General features: G+C 42.8%; 1 protein-coding gene across 1 annotated transcript in view; it reads right to left on the bottom strand.

Annotated features, from left to right (window-relative positions):
• The window catches only part of LOC113409494 (SH3 and cysteine-rich domain-containing protein-like), a 103,958-nt gene extending 87,294 nt beyond the window's left edge, over positions 1-16,664 (bottom strand). Inside the window, exon 1 of the mRNA XM_026663481.2 lies at positions 16,465-16,664. Coding sequence (XP_026519266.1) covers positions 16,465-16,581 — 117 coding nt within the window. The 5' untranslated portion in view covers positions 16,582-16,664. The remainder of the gene's footprint in view (positions 1-16,464) is intronic.
• Between the last annotated feature and the right edge of the window lie 278 nt (positions 16,665-16,942).

Here is a 16,942-nt window from a genome sequence, read left to right as displayed (position 1 = left end):
AGCAACAAACATCTCCAACGGCAAGTGTCTTCCCTAAGAGCTGCAGTAGAGCCACTGCCCCAGTGCAGCTCTGTGAGTGTAAACTAGCCCTTCTTTCAATAGTCCTAAAGCCCTGGTGTGCAACATTTCAACCTCATCTCTCATCAGATCGTCTGTCAGAAAAGAATTTATCTCTTTGATTCTATAGCTTGCCATTCAAATCATGAAAATTACATTAAAAGTCTGAAAATAAATAACATCTGCTGAGCTCATAGCACTCTGCCCAGTGACTGTCAATTCTTCTTCCTTTGTAAACACGTGTATAAGTCACAACACGTTACAGTTTAAACTAAAAACAGAACCTCCATGACAAAAGCATGTTGTTTGTTTTACAACAGGGCTCGTGAATGCATCACCCTCTTCTGCCTCTTTTCACACATCACCTAATGAAAAGAGCTGCTGGTCTCAAGAACAGGGAGGGAGACTGTAAATCTTGTAGGCTGTTGAATGGCTTGTTTAACACATGTGGCAACAGTTGCAGCACATCTTCTGCAATTTAGCTTGTAAAAGAACAAACTAAAAAAACCCTTTATGACTCATTTTGTTGTCACTGTGGGTCAGCTGACTCTTCTTTTTGCTCAGAAATCTAATATGAAAGCTGACACATTAAGTAACAGAAGGTTGATAGTAACTTTCTCATTTTTTCCAAACATTCCTGCAACTTTGTTTAAAATACATATATTTGTTTACACCTTCTGGTTTTGTACTTTGGGTTTTACCTCAGTCATCTGGTTGCTAAGCAGCCAGTCTTTGCCATAGTTGGTCCTCATTATGACGGTACACATGATTAGTATGTCTTTTGCGTCTCAATATGCCCTGAAGTTGCACTGTTATCTTTAAGGTCTCGTCTGGGAATTCATTATTTCACTGCCCCGCTTGGATTTCTCTTTTCTAAATGGTACAGTGATTTCCCAGTTATTTAATAATTATTACTGTGTAGGTACTGGTACAAGGTGGGTTTTTTTCTTTTCTTTTTGAGAATAAAGGGCCAGATCCCAGGCTGTTGTAAATCCATATAGATCTACTGAAGTCAACAGCACTATGTTGATTTACACTAGCTGAGGGTCTGGCCATTGAGAATTTTATAAAAAAACAAAACTAAACAAATACACACAAAAACCAAGTAGGGGACCACATTTTGCTCACCTTACTCTCCTGAGTAATCCTACTGGAGTCAAGATTCTACTAGTGTAAGGTGCCTTTGACCCTACATAATATCTGTATACTGATGATGTGTGTGACATTACTTTCTACTTCAGGTGTACTTTGCCCATTATAAGTTAAAAATGAGTAATTAAACATAAGCCCCATATACACCTGTGCTTCATGACACCCTTCAGCTAAAGAACTCTGGCCCAGCTACATCTGAAAACTTCCAGTGGATTTTATTTTGCTGATGAGTTTTTTTTTTAATCTTAGCCATTTTATAATATTCAAATGTCAGCCTGTTGAATCAATTATGAAAACGTATTTAGCATAGAGGCTGATACACATAACACCAGCATCAGATCCCACATATAATCTCATTTGAATTGTCTTAGAACATAAAAAGGAAGCTCCAGAAATCCCTGGGAGTTGTTACAGTTAATATGCTATCAGTGTTTCCACTCTTTAAGGGGTTAAGAACTTGCCTGTTAAAATTGCTTCAAATAAAAACATAACTGCTCAGTTCTGCAACCACACTGTCACTAGGCCAAATCCTGAGACCTTTGCTCATGGCTTACTCCCACTAACTTCAGCGGGAATTATGCCTGAGTAAGGATTTTAAGAAAAAAATAAACAGAACTAAACCCTAGAGTGAAAAAAAAATCCTTTTAGTATCTTTCATTGTTCATAAAAATAAGATCTTTGCACCAGGAAAAGGCCAGCTGGCTCAATATACTTTCCCTTATCTGGATGATCTTAATTCCACCTTCTTGATTTTTCACCATCTCTGTAAATCCTCTGCTTCTTCAGCACCAAATATAGGTGTATCTTGCATTTGTCTGTACTTCCTGCTTACTGTGCCTCTCACAGTCACTTGTTTTTATGTGTATTAGTTCTATCTAGGTTTCCTATTTACTTGCCGTGCGTTAAACTACGCTACAGATGGACCTGAACCAAAATCTTGGAAACCCCCATGCTATGCAGAAGTTTGGAAACTGAGCTTGGATCTGCATTTTATGGCTGAATTATCCACCAGACCCCAGTATACAAATCTCTATTCCCCAGCCTACAACTGTTCTTTCCCATAAAACTGAAATCACACAGCCAAATACTGCAACTTGTCTCCATCACTTTGTTTTAAGCTCTTATCAATGTGAAAATCTCTCTCCATTTTTGTTATCCTTTTCATAATTTTAAATGTCTTTTAGGTGATCTCCAAGTCTCAGCTTCGTTTGCTCCTTTATCCTTCCTTCATAACTAAAATTCTTCCAACTTGATATCATATTTACTGCCTTATGACCTACCCTCTTGAGAGTAATATCTTTCCTGATGTACCGTGGCCAATACCGGGCAAAGAGTTTTGGGGTGGGGTGGGGGGAGGAGGAAGTCTAGTGCTTCTTTATATAGCAAATGTGTCACCTTCTTAGTTTTATATCTACTGCATGGCTAATACAACCCTGCATCCGGTTTGCCTCTTTACTGCTGCTGAGCCTTATGCTGATGGTTTGAATGATTTTTCCACAAAAGCTCCTATATCTGGTTCAGTGAGCTAGATGATTGTTCTATTAGTGAGCTAGATGATTGTTCTCTAGCTTAGTTTCTTGTTCCTAGACCAGTTAGCAAATAATTGACAAATGCAGGGTCACCTAAACAATTCAAAACCTTTCCAATCTGATTGCATATTCCTCACTATCTGTCCAGTCTTCAATTTTAGTATTGTCTGCCACTTGGAGATATCTATTTTTCAATTCCTGCTTCAAAATGGTTCAGAAGCTTGGAGTAGAAGTGCTGAAAACAAATCTTAGGGTTCCTCACATCAACCTATTTCCACTGCAGCAAATCTGTATTTTGGCTCATCTGTATTGGGCCATCAGTAATGCTGAGTGCTCTACAAACATAGCCAATGTTCCACCCACAGGGGCTTTCAATCTAACTTGGTGGGGAATTATTATAATAATATAAATCCTGACACTTTATAGATATGTAAGAAGGCATAGTCACTGTGCCAAGGAGCTTACAGTGTAAATATATACAACAATATCTGATAAATTCACTTATCCTATGACTGCACTTTATCATAAACCCTTGACTGCCTCACTTGCCCTCTGGCCACTAATTCATCTCTTTGGTGTTTATTCTAAGTAGAGCTGTCCAAAACTGGTTCATGGGAAATTGTGATATTTCAACATTTGTTTTCATTCTGATTTGGAACAAAAGCATTCTTTAGAAAAATTCCTTTGAACTGAAAAGGTCCGTACATTTTTAATTTGGGAAATTCTAATGTTTCTGAGAGAAAATCTGCTCTCTGGACCCAGTAGCTGCTGACTGAAATTAACAGGATTGTCAGTTTCACACTGCCCACCACTGAATAGCAGGGGTGAAACTGACAAAATTCATGTCAATGTCAGTCAGCAGGTGCCAGGGCTTCCCAGGTTTGAGGGTCTGGGAGGGTCCCACCACACAGACTGCCCTGGGGCCAAGGACCCCAAGGCTGCCAGACTGCTGGGTCTACTGCCTGTCCAGGCTCTGTGGTGCTTGGGGCAGCTAGCTTACCATTTGGTGTCAGACAGCCTGGGGAGTCAGCTGGCCTGGGAGTCTAGAAGCACTGGGCTCCCCAGTCCCTGGGCAGGCTGCCGGCTCTCAGAAAACACATGTTTTTCTCCAGTGAAGACCTAGCTCAAGTGTTAGACTAGTAACAGCTTTTTTGTAAACATTTCACAGCTTCTATGTCCATTATCATGCAACTCTGCAGGGTTAAAAATGTGGAGTTTTACTTCACAGAGTGGGGAGATTCTGAGTTTCTTAGTGAGTCACACGTAAGGAGAGGATAGGATGCTCAACCAGTGCACCAGAGACCTGACCCAGCAAAGCAGTTAAGGACATGCACGACTTTAAGCATGTGAGTAATCCCATTGAAGTCAATAGGGCTACTCAAATCCTTAACGTTACACACAAGCTTGAGCACTTCGCTCGGCCCAAAGACAAGGAGGGAATACCAAGCACTCAGACTGTCATGGTCAGAGGTGCATAAATGAGTGAGAAATTAATCAATAGCAAAACACCCATTGACTTCAATGTGGAGAGGATTTTACCCAGGATATTTTGGGCAGAGGTGGGCAAACCTTTTGGCCTGAGGGCCACGTCGAGGTATGGAAATTGTATGGTGGGCTATGGATGTTCACGAAATTGGGGGTGGGAGGGGTTAGGAGGGGGTGAGGGTTCCGGCTGGAGGTACAGGCTCTGGGGTGGGGCCAGAAATGAGGAGTTCAGGGTGCGGGAAGGGGCTCCAGGTTGGGGTGGGGCTGAGGATGAGGGGTTTGGGGTGCAGGAGGGAGCTCCAGGCTGGGACCAATGGGTTCAGAGGGTGGGAGGGGGATCAGGGATGGGGCAGGCTGTTCGGGCACAGAGGGGGTGAGGGCTCTAGGGTTGGGCTGGAGATGAGGGGTTTGGGGTACAAGAGGGGGATCTGGGCTGGGATTGAGAGGTTTGTAGGGCGGGGGGGATCAGGGTTGTGGCAGGGGATTGGGGCATGGGGGGGATCAGGGGTGCAGGCTCCGGGTGGCGCTTACCTGCGGAGGCGGCTATGGACAGGGCAGCTCACAGAACTGCCTGGCCACGCCTCCACATACTACGTAGGAGCCAGAGGGGGGTCATGCCGGCTGCTTCCTGGGAGCCATGTGGAGCAGGGCAAGCCTCCGACCCCACTCCCTGGCTGGAGTGCCGGAGTGGGGCAAACCCCCGACCTCACTTCCTGGCAGGAGCTGAGGGCCGGATTAAATGGTCTGATGGGCCAGATGTGGCCCCCGTGCCGTAGTTTGCCCACCCCTGTTCTAGAGGGTTGCATAGAAGGAACCTAGGCAGCCAGAGGCAGAAATGAGAGAGAGAGACGTGGTCAGGGCAGAACTATGTCCTGACCCTCGAGGTGCTGAAAGAGTACGAACTTGATGCGAGTGAGGATTCTGCTCCTCTGCCAGTTTGCTATGAAGCACCTTACTCTACCCTCCTCCTATTCCATGACCCTTTCCCCTTAGCCATTCATCGCCATCTCTGCTGAAATCTTTTTGGAATATTTAAATGAACAACAGCCCTTAAATTTCATTTATCTATCATGGCAGAAATAGCTTCAAAGACCTCCAGCTGAGGAATTAAGCATGAACTCTCCGCTAGCTGTCTTTCAAACTACACTGTACCATTTTCCAATCCTCGGGAATCCTTCTTGAATCTAGTTAGCTTTTAAAAAATACATATTAAAGGCTCCCAAGATTTTCACACGCTCTTCTTTTAGGCTTTGTGCTATCTACACCTAGTCCTTTCTCTACATAACAAATAATAAGCTATTGTACTGTACCTAGCTGCAATGGAATGATTTAACAAATAACAATGTTGACAGCAAGATTGTCAAAACTGGACTTCTAAAGTCAGGTTCTTGCATTCGCAACTAGGCACTGTAACACGTGGCTTGATCTTCAAGAGTGCTTGGCCCCCAGTAGCTCCCAATGACTTCAGCACAGGCATTGACAGTACAATGCTGTGTGCTCAGTACTTGAAAAATCAGGCTGATCACGTAGACCAGGAAGGAGCACAGGCCTGCTGTCCTCTGAAGAGACTGGAGGTGAGGATAAAGGCAACCAGCACTTCCACCCCGAAGGCCACAGAAAGGTATAAGGGAGGAGGAGAGGAAACAAAAGGTTGATTTGGAATGATGCCCAAATGACTGAATCCGGGTTTGTAGCAGGGCTTGTGCCAGACTCTCAGGTTGGTTATGAACCTGAGATGGCACTTTTCTGAGCTTAACACAATATGGTCATAGAGCCAAATTCTCTGCTGACAAAGTGGCATAGATCCAGAAACAGATCTGTGTTAACTGCTCTTGGGAGTCAAATGATGGCTAGAATACTGGACAACAAGTGCAATGTTTATTACTTTGTGTTGGGTCAATTATTTCCTAACTGTAGTCCTGCTTTTCACATACTGGGGAGGCTACCAGTTTTATTGACCATGAGGTATGATACCTTGGGGAAGGGGATCTTTTCAGGGGCTCGGCCGTTGTTGGTGGAGAATAAACTGTGGGCCCCCATGGTTATTGCTTTTGGTGGAGTATATTTGTTATAAATTGCTTACATACAGAAAGAGTTAGCTTAATTTTATTACCTTCCTTTTTCAAGAGGTCTGAATTTCTACACTCTTGTATGGATTGTGGAACTAGCTAACTCCTGTGGACTGAGTCTCCCAAACTGCATTCTCTGCGTAGTGCAGCTCCGAGAAGGACGGGGCTGTTCCATTTTTAAAAACTTGCCATCGGTTCCTGAGCCTTTTGTGGCAAGGCCTTAATTTATCTATATTAGAGCAGCTCTGGTGGAGCTGTTGCCATCAATTCCCCCTTTGCTAATCTCTAAATAATCATTTGTCAGAGGTCTGTGCCATGGGTCACTTAGACCAGGTGGGAATCACTGCAAAAGTAATAATTATAGTCTACACGCTAGTGGATTTGCTGACACAATAAGTCTGAAAGAAAATCCCACCCAGCAATTACACTAGCCAGTTCCCCACTGGATGAGGTCCCTCCTGGCCAGCTTGGGGGCACATCAGAAAGCTTGTACGGCCACTACCCACACTGTACCTATTCTGTTAACATACAAATAACTTTGGTCCTGAGGGTTGCAAATTTGGAACGCTTTCATAATCACAATGGTCACTTAAATAAATAAATTCCACGTAATGTGCAGGGATTCCTGGCCTGTAGTTGTAGCACTCTGCACTACCTTGGGGAGACTTGGGTTTGATTTCTGTTTTTTTTATTCCTGTGCTTGAACAGGCAGGGGCTGTGAATGCCTGGGTGGGCAGTGCATTTAAACTCAAAGGGAGGAAACATCCCCTTAAGTCCCATTACTTACTGCCTACCAAGGCCCAAATGCCAGGAAGATACCGCACATGAGGAGGAAAGAGATCCATTTTGTTAGCATACCTAACATTTTCTATGGCCTGCTTGCCAAGGTTCCATTTTCCTGTTGAAAATAAGGTATAATACAAAAAAGAAAAACAACATGAAGTTATACCAAGAGAGAAACAAATTTACATCCAAACACGGTGGACAGTTTGTGATGCTTAACATTCCAGGGCAAATAAAAGGGAACACATAGCAGGCCGTAGAGGAGCAGCAGCAGTGTATTTCTTGTAAAGAAAGCAGTCATGACTCATTTATAGAGGAAATGGAGGGTCAAGCCTCTGGAGTTTGCTTTACTGCAGCAATACTTACGACTTGAGCTCCACAGTTCTAGCAGCACTTATAAACCAGCTCCCTCCCACGCTAAAGGATTACCATCCATTTTCATTATAGGCAACTTTTAACTTGACTAGGCTTGACCCTGGACGTTTTGTATGTACAGAAAGTCTAAGGTCTGGCTCTGGCTTCTGTGATGAAAGCACTTGGGTGAGCTGAGGAACAGAGAGGAGATTGAAGAAGACTGGAAGGCAGAGATTAAATGAATGACTATTCATCTAGACCCATGCAACGCCTATGAGAAATAAGTATATTTGTCATTAGGACCAACTACTGAAGATAGATTTAACTGCTGCCAAAGGGTCCTCTATGCCCATATTTCATTAAACTGTTGTATGATTGATCGAGCACCTTGGATAGAGTCATATTTCTTTCTGTTTTTGTCATCAATGCATAATTTTCCACTAGAGCTGGCCAGAAAACAACAATTCTGTTTTGTGAAAAATTCTGGGATTTCAAACTTTGTTTTTATTGTGATGTGAAATGGAGCCAGAACCTTTCACAAAAATACCAAGTGCAAGAGACTGACTTTATAGCTTGCTGGTTAAGGCATTCAATTAGGATGTTAGAATCACAGAATCATAGAACTGGAATGGACCTTGAGAGGTCATCCAGTCCAGTCCCCTGCACTCAAGGTTCAAGTCCCTGCTCTGAATTAGGCAGAGTCGGGACTTCAATCATGATCTCCCACATCCCAGGTGAGTGCCTAAAAGACCAGGGAGACCAGCTGAGATCTCACCAGCACCTTGTACAAAGGTAATAATATGTCCTTATCTTTATTGGAAATACCTCACCTAATGCATCCTAGGATTGCACTAGCCTTTTCCCTGGCTGCATCACATTGGCAGCTCATAGTCATCCTGTGATCAACCAATACACCCAGGTCTTTTCCCACCTCTGTTGCTTCCAACTGGTAAGTCCCCAGCTTATAGCAAAATTTGTTGTTAGTCCTTAAGTGCATGATCTTGTACTCTGCGCTATTAAATTTCATCCCATTTCTATTACTCCAGATATGGACGATCCTTGAAAACTGGGGTAATACAAATGGGATGAAATTTAGATTTCCGAGTCTCTCACAATAAAGACCAGTTTCTCTCTCAGCTAGACCATGTAATTCTACTGAAGTGAATGGAATCTCACTAGAGTAACTGAGATGAGAACTTGGCCCTAAAACCCTATTCAACATCATTTGCTATAGGTACACCTACTGGCGTTTGCTCTGTCCAATGAACCATAGCCCTATATTTCTTTGTCTTACTCTGAGAGATGGCTGGGGGAAAAAAAGGATTATTTTCTGTATGTGGAATTTATAAGTCTAAAGTGTGCCAGTGTGTAGCATTTTGCTCCTATCTGAACCAAATCTAATTGGCATGTACTGAAGGTCAGCTGTATTCTGCTTTCCATTCACAACAGTTGACTGCTAAAATGATCCTCATTAATAAAGCAGTGCGTGTGTGGTGTTTTAATAATGCTCCCTTTCTAAATGCCATTTAGAAACTTATCTGTATCAAGAAAACTTACTGAGCTGTCACCGACACTCATCTACAGGACTCACTTAGGAATTCCATTGGGAAGTCAAGCTCCCATGGCTGGGAAACAGCCCCATTATTACAATTGTTAATGAAACAGCGACAGTGTGACTGATCAATGACAAAAGCCTAAATGATAGGAATTCAGTTTGATAAGGTCTGGCACAGCACTACAGTTGGTTAAAAAGCAGATCAACTGTGAAATGACCTATATACAATAAGAAAACTTTGCAGCCTAAACAGGGGGAATGATTGCACATGAATTTAGACGCAATAGCTTCATTTCTCTAAACAGATTTGCAAACTGTTTACAGTGTCTGAACGCTCAATGCCAACATCACAAGAACTTCATTTTATATTCATCACAGATATGGATTGGAGGTTTTCAGAGATGAATACCCAGCCAAGGGTCCTTGGTCTCCTATTACACTAGTGTAAGTATTGAGGCTCAGTGGAGTCACTCCTAATATATGCCAGTGTAAAAGGAAAATCAGCCCCATTGTTTATTCCAGTCATTCAGTGCAGATTGTCATTTTCAAAGTTGGATACCTGTGATGCCACACCTGCAAAATCGACTCATGCATCAATTGGAAATAGACTTTCAAAGGCATGAAATGGATAATTCCTTGCCCCAAATGGCTGGTTAGGTATGTTCACTATTGCCCATTTTGCATGAATGCCCATTTGTATGTGCATACGCAAGTTTTGTGCATGGGGTAGGTGCACTCGCAAATCAAGTGAGCCCAACTCAGACACCCATAGCTGAAAAACTGGTCTGACATCTGAAGTATATCTGGGCAAACCAACCAGATTTTGCTCTATGAGCATTCACATGAAAAAAATGATAGCTTTCTACCTGCAAAAACTGCTTATTTTGTTTCAGTAAAATATTGCTTCTCTTTTGGCAAATCTGTTGCTATTGCTGGCACTGAGTTTTTTTGCACAGAAGGCTAGAGTCAAGTCATTACTAGCCGGTGCTAACTCAGATGTGCCTCAAGAGACAGTAGGCATTTTTCTTTACTCTGGATTGCAGGGTGGGTAGGTGAAAGGAGAATAAACAGATTGACTTCCCATTTTACTTCGGATATTCTGATGCCCCAGAAGGAGCCACAAACCTAATTATAGAGAGAGAAAATAATGCAGTCCCTGAATATTTGGTCAGCAGGTGAATAGGTGAGAGGTAAGAAAGAAAAGGACAAAGACAAAAGAAAATATATATATATATATGTATATCAGTAGAGGGGAACCAAAAATGTAGTTATTCATAGAGATAGAACACCACTGTCTTGCCTGCAATTAAAATTTCTTCTGAATTCTTTTATTAAAATACTCCCCCAAATAAATGTGTTAGCCCAATACCTTAGCTCATTTTTTCCCCTTAGCACTACCAACTTTAATTCCTTCACAATTTGTACTCACCATTTTATGAAGTGGCATGTAAAGCACTTGTGGGGAAGAACAGGAAATGACTTTTTTTCCCTTAGGTTCTCTTTTTAAGTTGTTTTTTATATTCCCTTGAAGACAATCATAGTAGCAGTTTGCATATTAGATATTTATTCAGTAGTGTGGAGGGGGGAACAATAACTGTATGCTATATTACCTGCCCCTTTAAAATATTCATTGACCAGTAGCCTATCCCTCATCTATGAAGCTTCATAAAGTATTAACTCTTTATGCAGGAGAGATCTCCATTAAACACCGTAGACCAAATCCTGCAAGATTAAAACCATGCGCAATCCTATTAAGATCAATAGGGTTGCAAGCCATTTAAGTCAGCTCAGAATTTGCTACTGACATCTTTGTTTAGAAACGTTATTTAGTCATATTATTACTTGTATGTGGCCCACCGTGTGGTAAGTAGTGGGTTCTGGATTGCTACTGTAGAAACCGGTACGAAGACCAGATCCCTCTCTGGAAGATTCATTGTACTAAAAAGGTAGATTTTTAGTATCTTCCATTACATGTCAGTTATGCTGATACATAGAGAGTGCATAAATGTGCTGTATATCTTTAATTGCTGTCACTAACCTGGGAGAGAATTGTCTTTATTTACCTGTGAGCTAGTCACTGGCTACGCAGTAGACAGTAGTTTTGGCCTGTGTAAATCGCTTGTACTTCTCTGACTCTTTAGCCCAATGCCAAATTGATTTAAAGCACTAGCTATTCAAAGCAACAATTCTTAGATATTCCAAACACCTAGATCTCCACAATGCCAGCGGTTCGATGTGCAAGTCAATTTGGGGTTGTTATGCAAATATTTCAGCTACGGAGCACATTCAAAGGTGTGTGACTCTCATAACAGACCTGTACTTTACAAAAGTGGATGGAAATGGGCATACCTATGAAAGAATGAAACTTGAACAGTGTAGAAAACTTGACTAATCATAGTTTAAGTCACGATGTGGATTCAGTTTTCTACATTTGTAGATGTAGATTCAGTTAGGAAAGTTCCACTGAATTCAATAGGGACAGAACTAATCAGTGTCTATACCAATAACTCTAAAAAATCTATAGCATTTAATGGAGAATTATCTCCTTCTCGCAGGCTTTTTAATCATCCTATCAAACATTATAGCGGGGATTAGAATTCTTTATTGAATTCAATAACATAGTGCAAAAATTGAAATGTTATAATTTTCTATTACCTTCCATAGGATTTATCCAAAGGTGCCTAAAAGGCACAAGTAACCATAAGGGCTGGAACTAGAGGTGCTGGGGGTACTGCCGCACCCCATCTTGAAGTGGTTTCCATCATATGCAGGGTCTACAGTTTGGTGAAATGGCTCTCAGCACCCCCACTATACAAATTGTTCCAGCACCCCTGCAAGTGACAAGATCCCAGAGAAATAAATTCTCTTACAGAATACATTAGTCAATTCCTTCCTTTTTTTTAGCTGCGGAACTAGAGGACCCTACAAAAACTGGCCTTTTCCTTCTCACTAGATCTGCGGGGTCAAATACACAGGAGCCATAATTTACAAACATATGTGCATAGTATAATTTATAATTATTACAAATTATTATTAATTTTGAACCCATTTAAGGTTCTTCTTATTATATATCTAAAGCACCCATTTCCGTTGTACTTAGGTGCCAAATAAATGCTTGTAATACCTAATAAATTACTATTATCATCACAGTATTTCTAACCATTCAAGCTGCAGACTTTTGAACAGAGCAGGAATTTATATTCTGTTACAAGCAGGCCTAGTTATATTTATTGCCCTTTGAATACACATCTGAAATAACAATATCTACAGTATACTGTTCCCTCAGGTAGCTCATTCATTAAATTAAGGGCAGATAATCTGAAAACTTGTGTTTATATAGAGTAAAGCAAACATATTACGGAATTCCTTAACATAAAGTCGTATGTTCTATGCACATGTTTGTTGGTTTATATTAGGGGCTATACAATGTTTCATATATTCAAACGCAATGACCCAAAGCCTAAAGGATCATTGACAGCATGGTTGAGAGGAATGAGGCTTGATCTACATTTAAAATTTCGGTTGACATTGCTACACTGCTTAGGGGGTGTGAAAAATCCAGCAGGTGTAAATGCAGCTAAATCAATGGATCCAACAGGTGTAGATGCAGCAAAATCAATGGAAGAATATTTGCATTGACCTAGCTACCATTGCTCGCGATGGCGGTGTTCTTATACCAACAGAAAAACCCTGTCCGTCAGTGTAAACTGCATCTGCAGTATGGGGTTATACGATGCTATAGCTATGCCTCTATAGTCCCCATAGTGTAGACGTGGCCTGAGTGTGGTGCTGGGAGTTAGATTCTCCTGAATTTTCTGGGCAACATTCAGACCTCATTTAAATGCATCTCCAGCTGTGTGTCCTTGAACATATCATTTAGGGTTTGATTCAAATACACTTACCCATGCTGAATTGTACCTTACTCTGTGAGCAGTTCCACTGAAACCAATCATTAAGGTGCTAGTCAGTATGAGTGAGGGTATCAGAATCTTGTACTTATCCTTTCTGTGTATCAGTTTCCTCATCTGTAAAATGGAGTTCACAATACTTACTCAGCCAATGCAGGGTTTGTGAGGAGTACTTGATATTTTTACATGGCATTGCAGTTTACTATTAAGTGGGATATACTTCCATATAAGGAATGTGATTCAATTATGAGAGGCTGTCCAATTAGAAATGCCCGATAAACATCTTTGAAGACACTTGCACAAAATTGCATGGCAACAAAGTTAGATTTTCACCAACCACTCACTTCCTGCCTGCTAGATCCCTCCAAATTTCAGCTGCTTTTCTGATAGCCTGAAATTGTGCATCTCAAAACATGCTAGTCAGGTATTGCAGTATTGCTTGGCTATCTTCTTTTTGAATACAACAGTTTGTGTATGCACATTTCAAGCCAGCTTTCTGAAATATGGCCCCATGAGTCTTTATTCCTCAGAAGTTTTTATACTGCTGAAGAGCTCCCTGTTCATCTTTAAAGTGGCTTTTTCTATACAATGGAGAATACAATGTCCTTTCTGATTGCATATAAAATAAATACTCAAAACATAAATATACACATTACATGTGTTGAAGTTTTTATATGCAAATAATAGCATTGACTGATCAAAACTGCACAGACATCTAGGCCTTTTGCTTGTTCATATGTGGTGTGAGACTGGCAAAGCTAATAATGATTGTTCGACTATAAGTCATTTAGCAGTATCATGACCTCTTGCCAGATGAGCCTAACTCCCATTGGCATTACTGGGAGTAGTATGGATGTATGACCAGGAGACGAATAATTTTACAGGTAATATTTTGCTTGATCTGATTGTAGGATTAAAATTAGTCCATTTTTGTTGTGCAGAAAGCATTTTTAACTTATCCAAGACGCACTTCATGCACACAGTAGTAGCAACGTCTGATTAGATGAATGGAACCTAAAGTTTTATAACTTTTTGCTTGGCCCTGCCTGAGGACAGTATCATACAGCACAAGGAGCCATGGCCCAGCACACACCTTTATGCACCTCACCTTCATGCATCTCATCTGTCCATGGGGTAGAGTGCTGAGTGTCTCCTGTGAGGCACTTTCAATTCCCACGGACTTCTCTGGGAGACAAGGTTGCTCAATACCTACCAGGTAGGTCCTGGTGGAGCTGGGCCCTCAGTGAATAACTGTCTCTTTTTTCATCTCCTCTAAAAATGTGTCTGTGTTCTACAGTGATGTCCCAAAGCCCTACAGTTCACAATAGTATTGAGTCATTATTGCAGAATATTGATGGTGCAGGGTTTTTTCTTTTAAATATAAAGGTGCGCCTTTACTTAAAGAATTCTCTAATTCTCTTCCTTGTGGTACCAAAGAACACTCTCAGCATGGCCTAAAGCATAGGTGCTGACTCTATGGGTGCACCCACGGAAAAAAATAGTGGGTGCTTAGCACCCATCAGCAGCCAGCCCCCCGGCGCCTCCCGTTCACCGGTGCCCCACCGATCAACTCCTCCCCCTCCCTCCCAGCACCTCCCACCCACCGCAATCAGCTGTTCTGCGGCGTACAGGAGGCACTGGGAGGGAGGGGGAGGAGCGGGGATGGAGAGCGCTCAGGGGAGGAGGTGGAACTGGGTGGGAAGAGGCAGGGTGGGGGTGAAGTGGGGACAGAACATGGATGGGAAGAGGTGGGGATGAGGGTTTGGGGGGAGGGGTGGGGGCAGAGCCTGGTGTGGAGCAGACGGTTGAGCATCCCCGGGGCCCGGAGGAAGCTGGTACCTGTGAAAGAACTGTGGCTTATTATACTGTTACTACAGTGCTTAGGTCATTATTGTGGAATTCTGTGATATACTAGAATATATGTATACTGTGGGCTAAAGCAGCCATTTGACTTAAATCCAGATACAATGTGCCCCTTATCAGCTAAACCAGGAGTGGGCAAACTACAGCCCGGGGGCCGCATCCAGCCTTTCAGATGTTTTAATCTGGCCCTCGAGCTCCCGCCAGGGAGCGGGGTCGGGGGCTTGCCCTGCTCTGTGTGTGCTGTGGCTCCGTGCAGCTCCTGGAAGCAGCAGCATGTCCCCCCTCCGGCTCCGACACATAGGGGCAGCCAGGGGGCTACACATGCTGCCCCCGCCCCAAGCTCTGCCTCCACAGCTCCCATTGGCCAGGAACTGTGGCCAATGGGAGCAGCCTAGCCGCACCTCCATGTAGGAGCCGGAGGGGGGACATGCCACTGCTTCCAGGAGCTGCTTGAGATAAGCACCAACCGGAGCCTGACCTCCTCCTGCGTCCCAACGCCCTGCCCCAGCCCTGATCCCCCTCCTGCCCTCTGAACCCCTCGATCCCAGCCTGGAGCACCCTCCTGCACCCCCAACCTGTCATTCCCAGCCCCATCCCAGAGCCCACACTCCTAGCTGGAGTCGCACCCCCATCTGCACCCCAACCCCCTGCCCCAGCCCGGATCCCCCCTCCCATGCCCTGAACTCCTCATTTCTGGCTCCACCCCAGAGCCTTTCACCCCCAGCTGGAGCCCTCACCTCCTCTCATACCTCAACCCCCAATTTCGTGAGCATTCATGCCCCGCCATACAATTTCCATACCCAGATGTGGCCCTTGGGCCAAAACATTTGCCCACCCCTGAGCTAAACTGCCATTAGGTCCTGTGGTTTCTAAATATCTATCCGGACATAAGCAGTTAGGGTCAGAGACCATCTTCTTGTGATGTTTTTGTACAGCGCCTAGCACAATGAGGCCATGCCTGAGGCTCCCAGGCACAACTGCAATACCAATAAAAACATAAATTGTGAGATAAATGGTGCAGAAAAGCACCATTTGGAAATCTGCTTTGTTTCATATACTTTTCTCTTCCTAATTATACACAGATCGAGCCAGAAACTTTTCGCAAGTACATGCATGAAACATTTAAGAGCACAGAAATTAGAGATGAGTGGCTGTTTTTTTTTTAGCAAGGTAAGTTGAGCCAGATAATTAAAAAGAGGCTGGGGAAAGAAAATCCTCTCTTATGGGTTTTCTTATGGGTAGGAATTCTTGCACCAGAATGACCACTCAGGCCCTATTTCAAATACTGATGTATTTAAAAGGGAATGCCCAAGTTCCCTGAAGCATCTGTCAGGAAATAACCCATGACTGTTTCCTGAACCTGCAACACATTCAGTCATTCCAGCCACGAACAAGTGAAAAACCTTGGACCTATTCTCATGCCAAGTATTAAAAAGTCTATTGAAAGGGAGTGATTCCCCCTCCTCCTTAAGAATAAGAAATCTCAAAACCATTTCTCCCCCTCAATTCAAACTCTAGGGGTCACCCAGATGAATGGCAAGAGTTCTGAAGTCTGGCCATTATAAACCTGTAATAGGGTTAGAGCATTATAAGCCATAACAATAATAAATCACTATTTTAAATCCTCGTTCAGAATTTCAACGTAAAAAAAATATACCTCCAGCACAGAGTAAAATTTGCTTTTTTTATATACCAAATGGATTAAATACCTTTGATTCCTGGCTGGTAGTAGATGCTGGAGAGGGGGGTTGATCTGTGTTCTCCAGTTCATTTTCTTTCTCCACATTATCCACACTGACTTCAGTAGTGTTGCTTGGAGGAATCATTTTACCTCTAAAATAATACTGTTGCTATCGGGAGGAGAGCTCCAGTTCTCTCCTGCTTTTGTTTATTTAATTTGCTCTTTCTTCTCCGTTCCTGCAGAGCAAACACACTCCTCTCATTCTCAGTTTGGCTATATGTGAAGGCTAGAATTCTCTGGATTTTCTTTTTCTTCTCCTCTTCCTCCCTCCCTTCCCCTCCCACTGTAATTCTGCTGCAAGGGAAGTAAGTTATTGATGGTTCTGTGGGTCAGTTGTGTGTCTGCTTCTGTGTTTTTCTTGCTCCTTCTTCCCTCAGAGTGAAGCCTGGAGGTGTAGAACAGAGAGTCGTGACTGTCAGCCCAGTGATCAAATGGGAGTGAGCTGA

Source organism: Terrapene carolina, unplaced genomic scaffold, assembly GCF_002925995.2.
Source record: "Terrapene carolina triunguis isolate 2854851 unplaced genomic scaffold, T_m_triunguis-2.0 Scaffold33715, whole genome shotgun sequence".
In the NCBI taxonomy this organism is placed as follows: domain Eukaryota; kingdom Metazoa; phylum Chordata; order Testudines; family Emydidae; genus Terrapene; species Terrapene triunguis.
The sequence above is the reverse complement of the archived record's forward strand: the minus strand, read 5'-3'. Positions and strand labels throughout refer to the sequence as shown.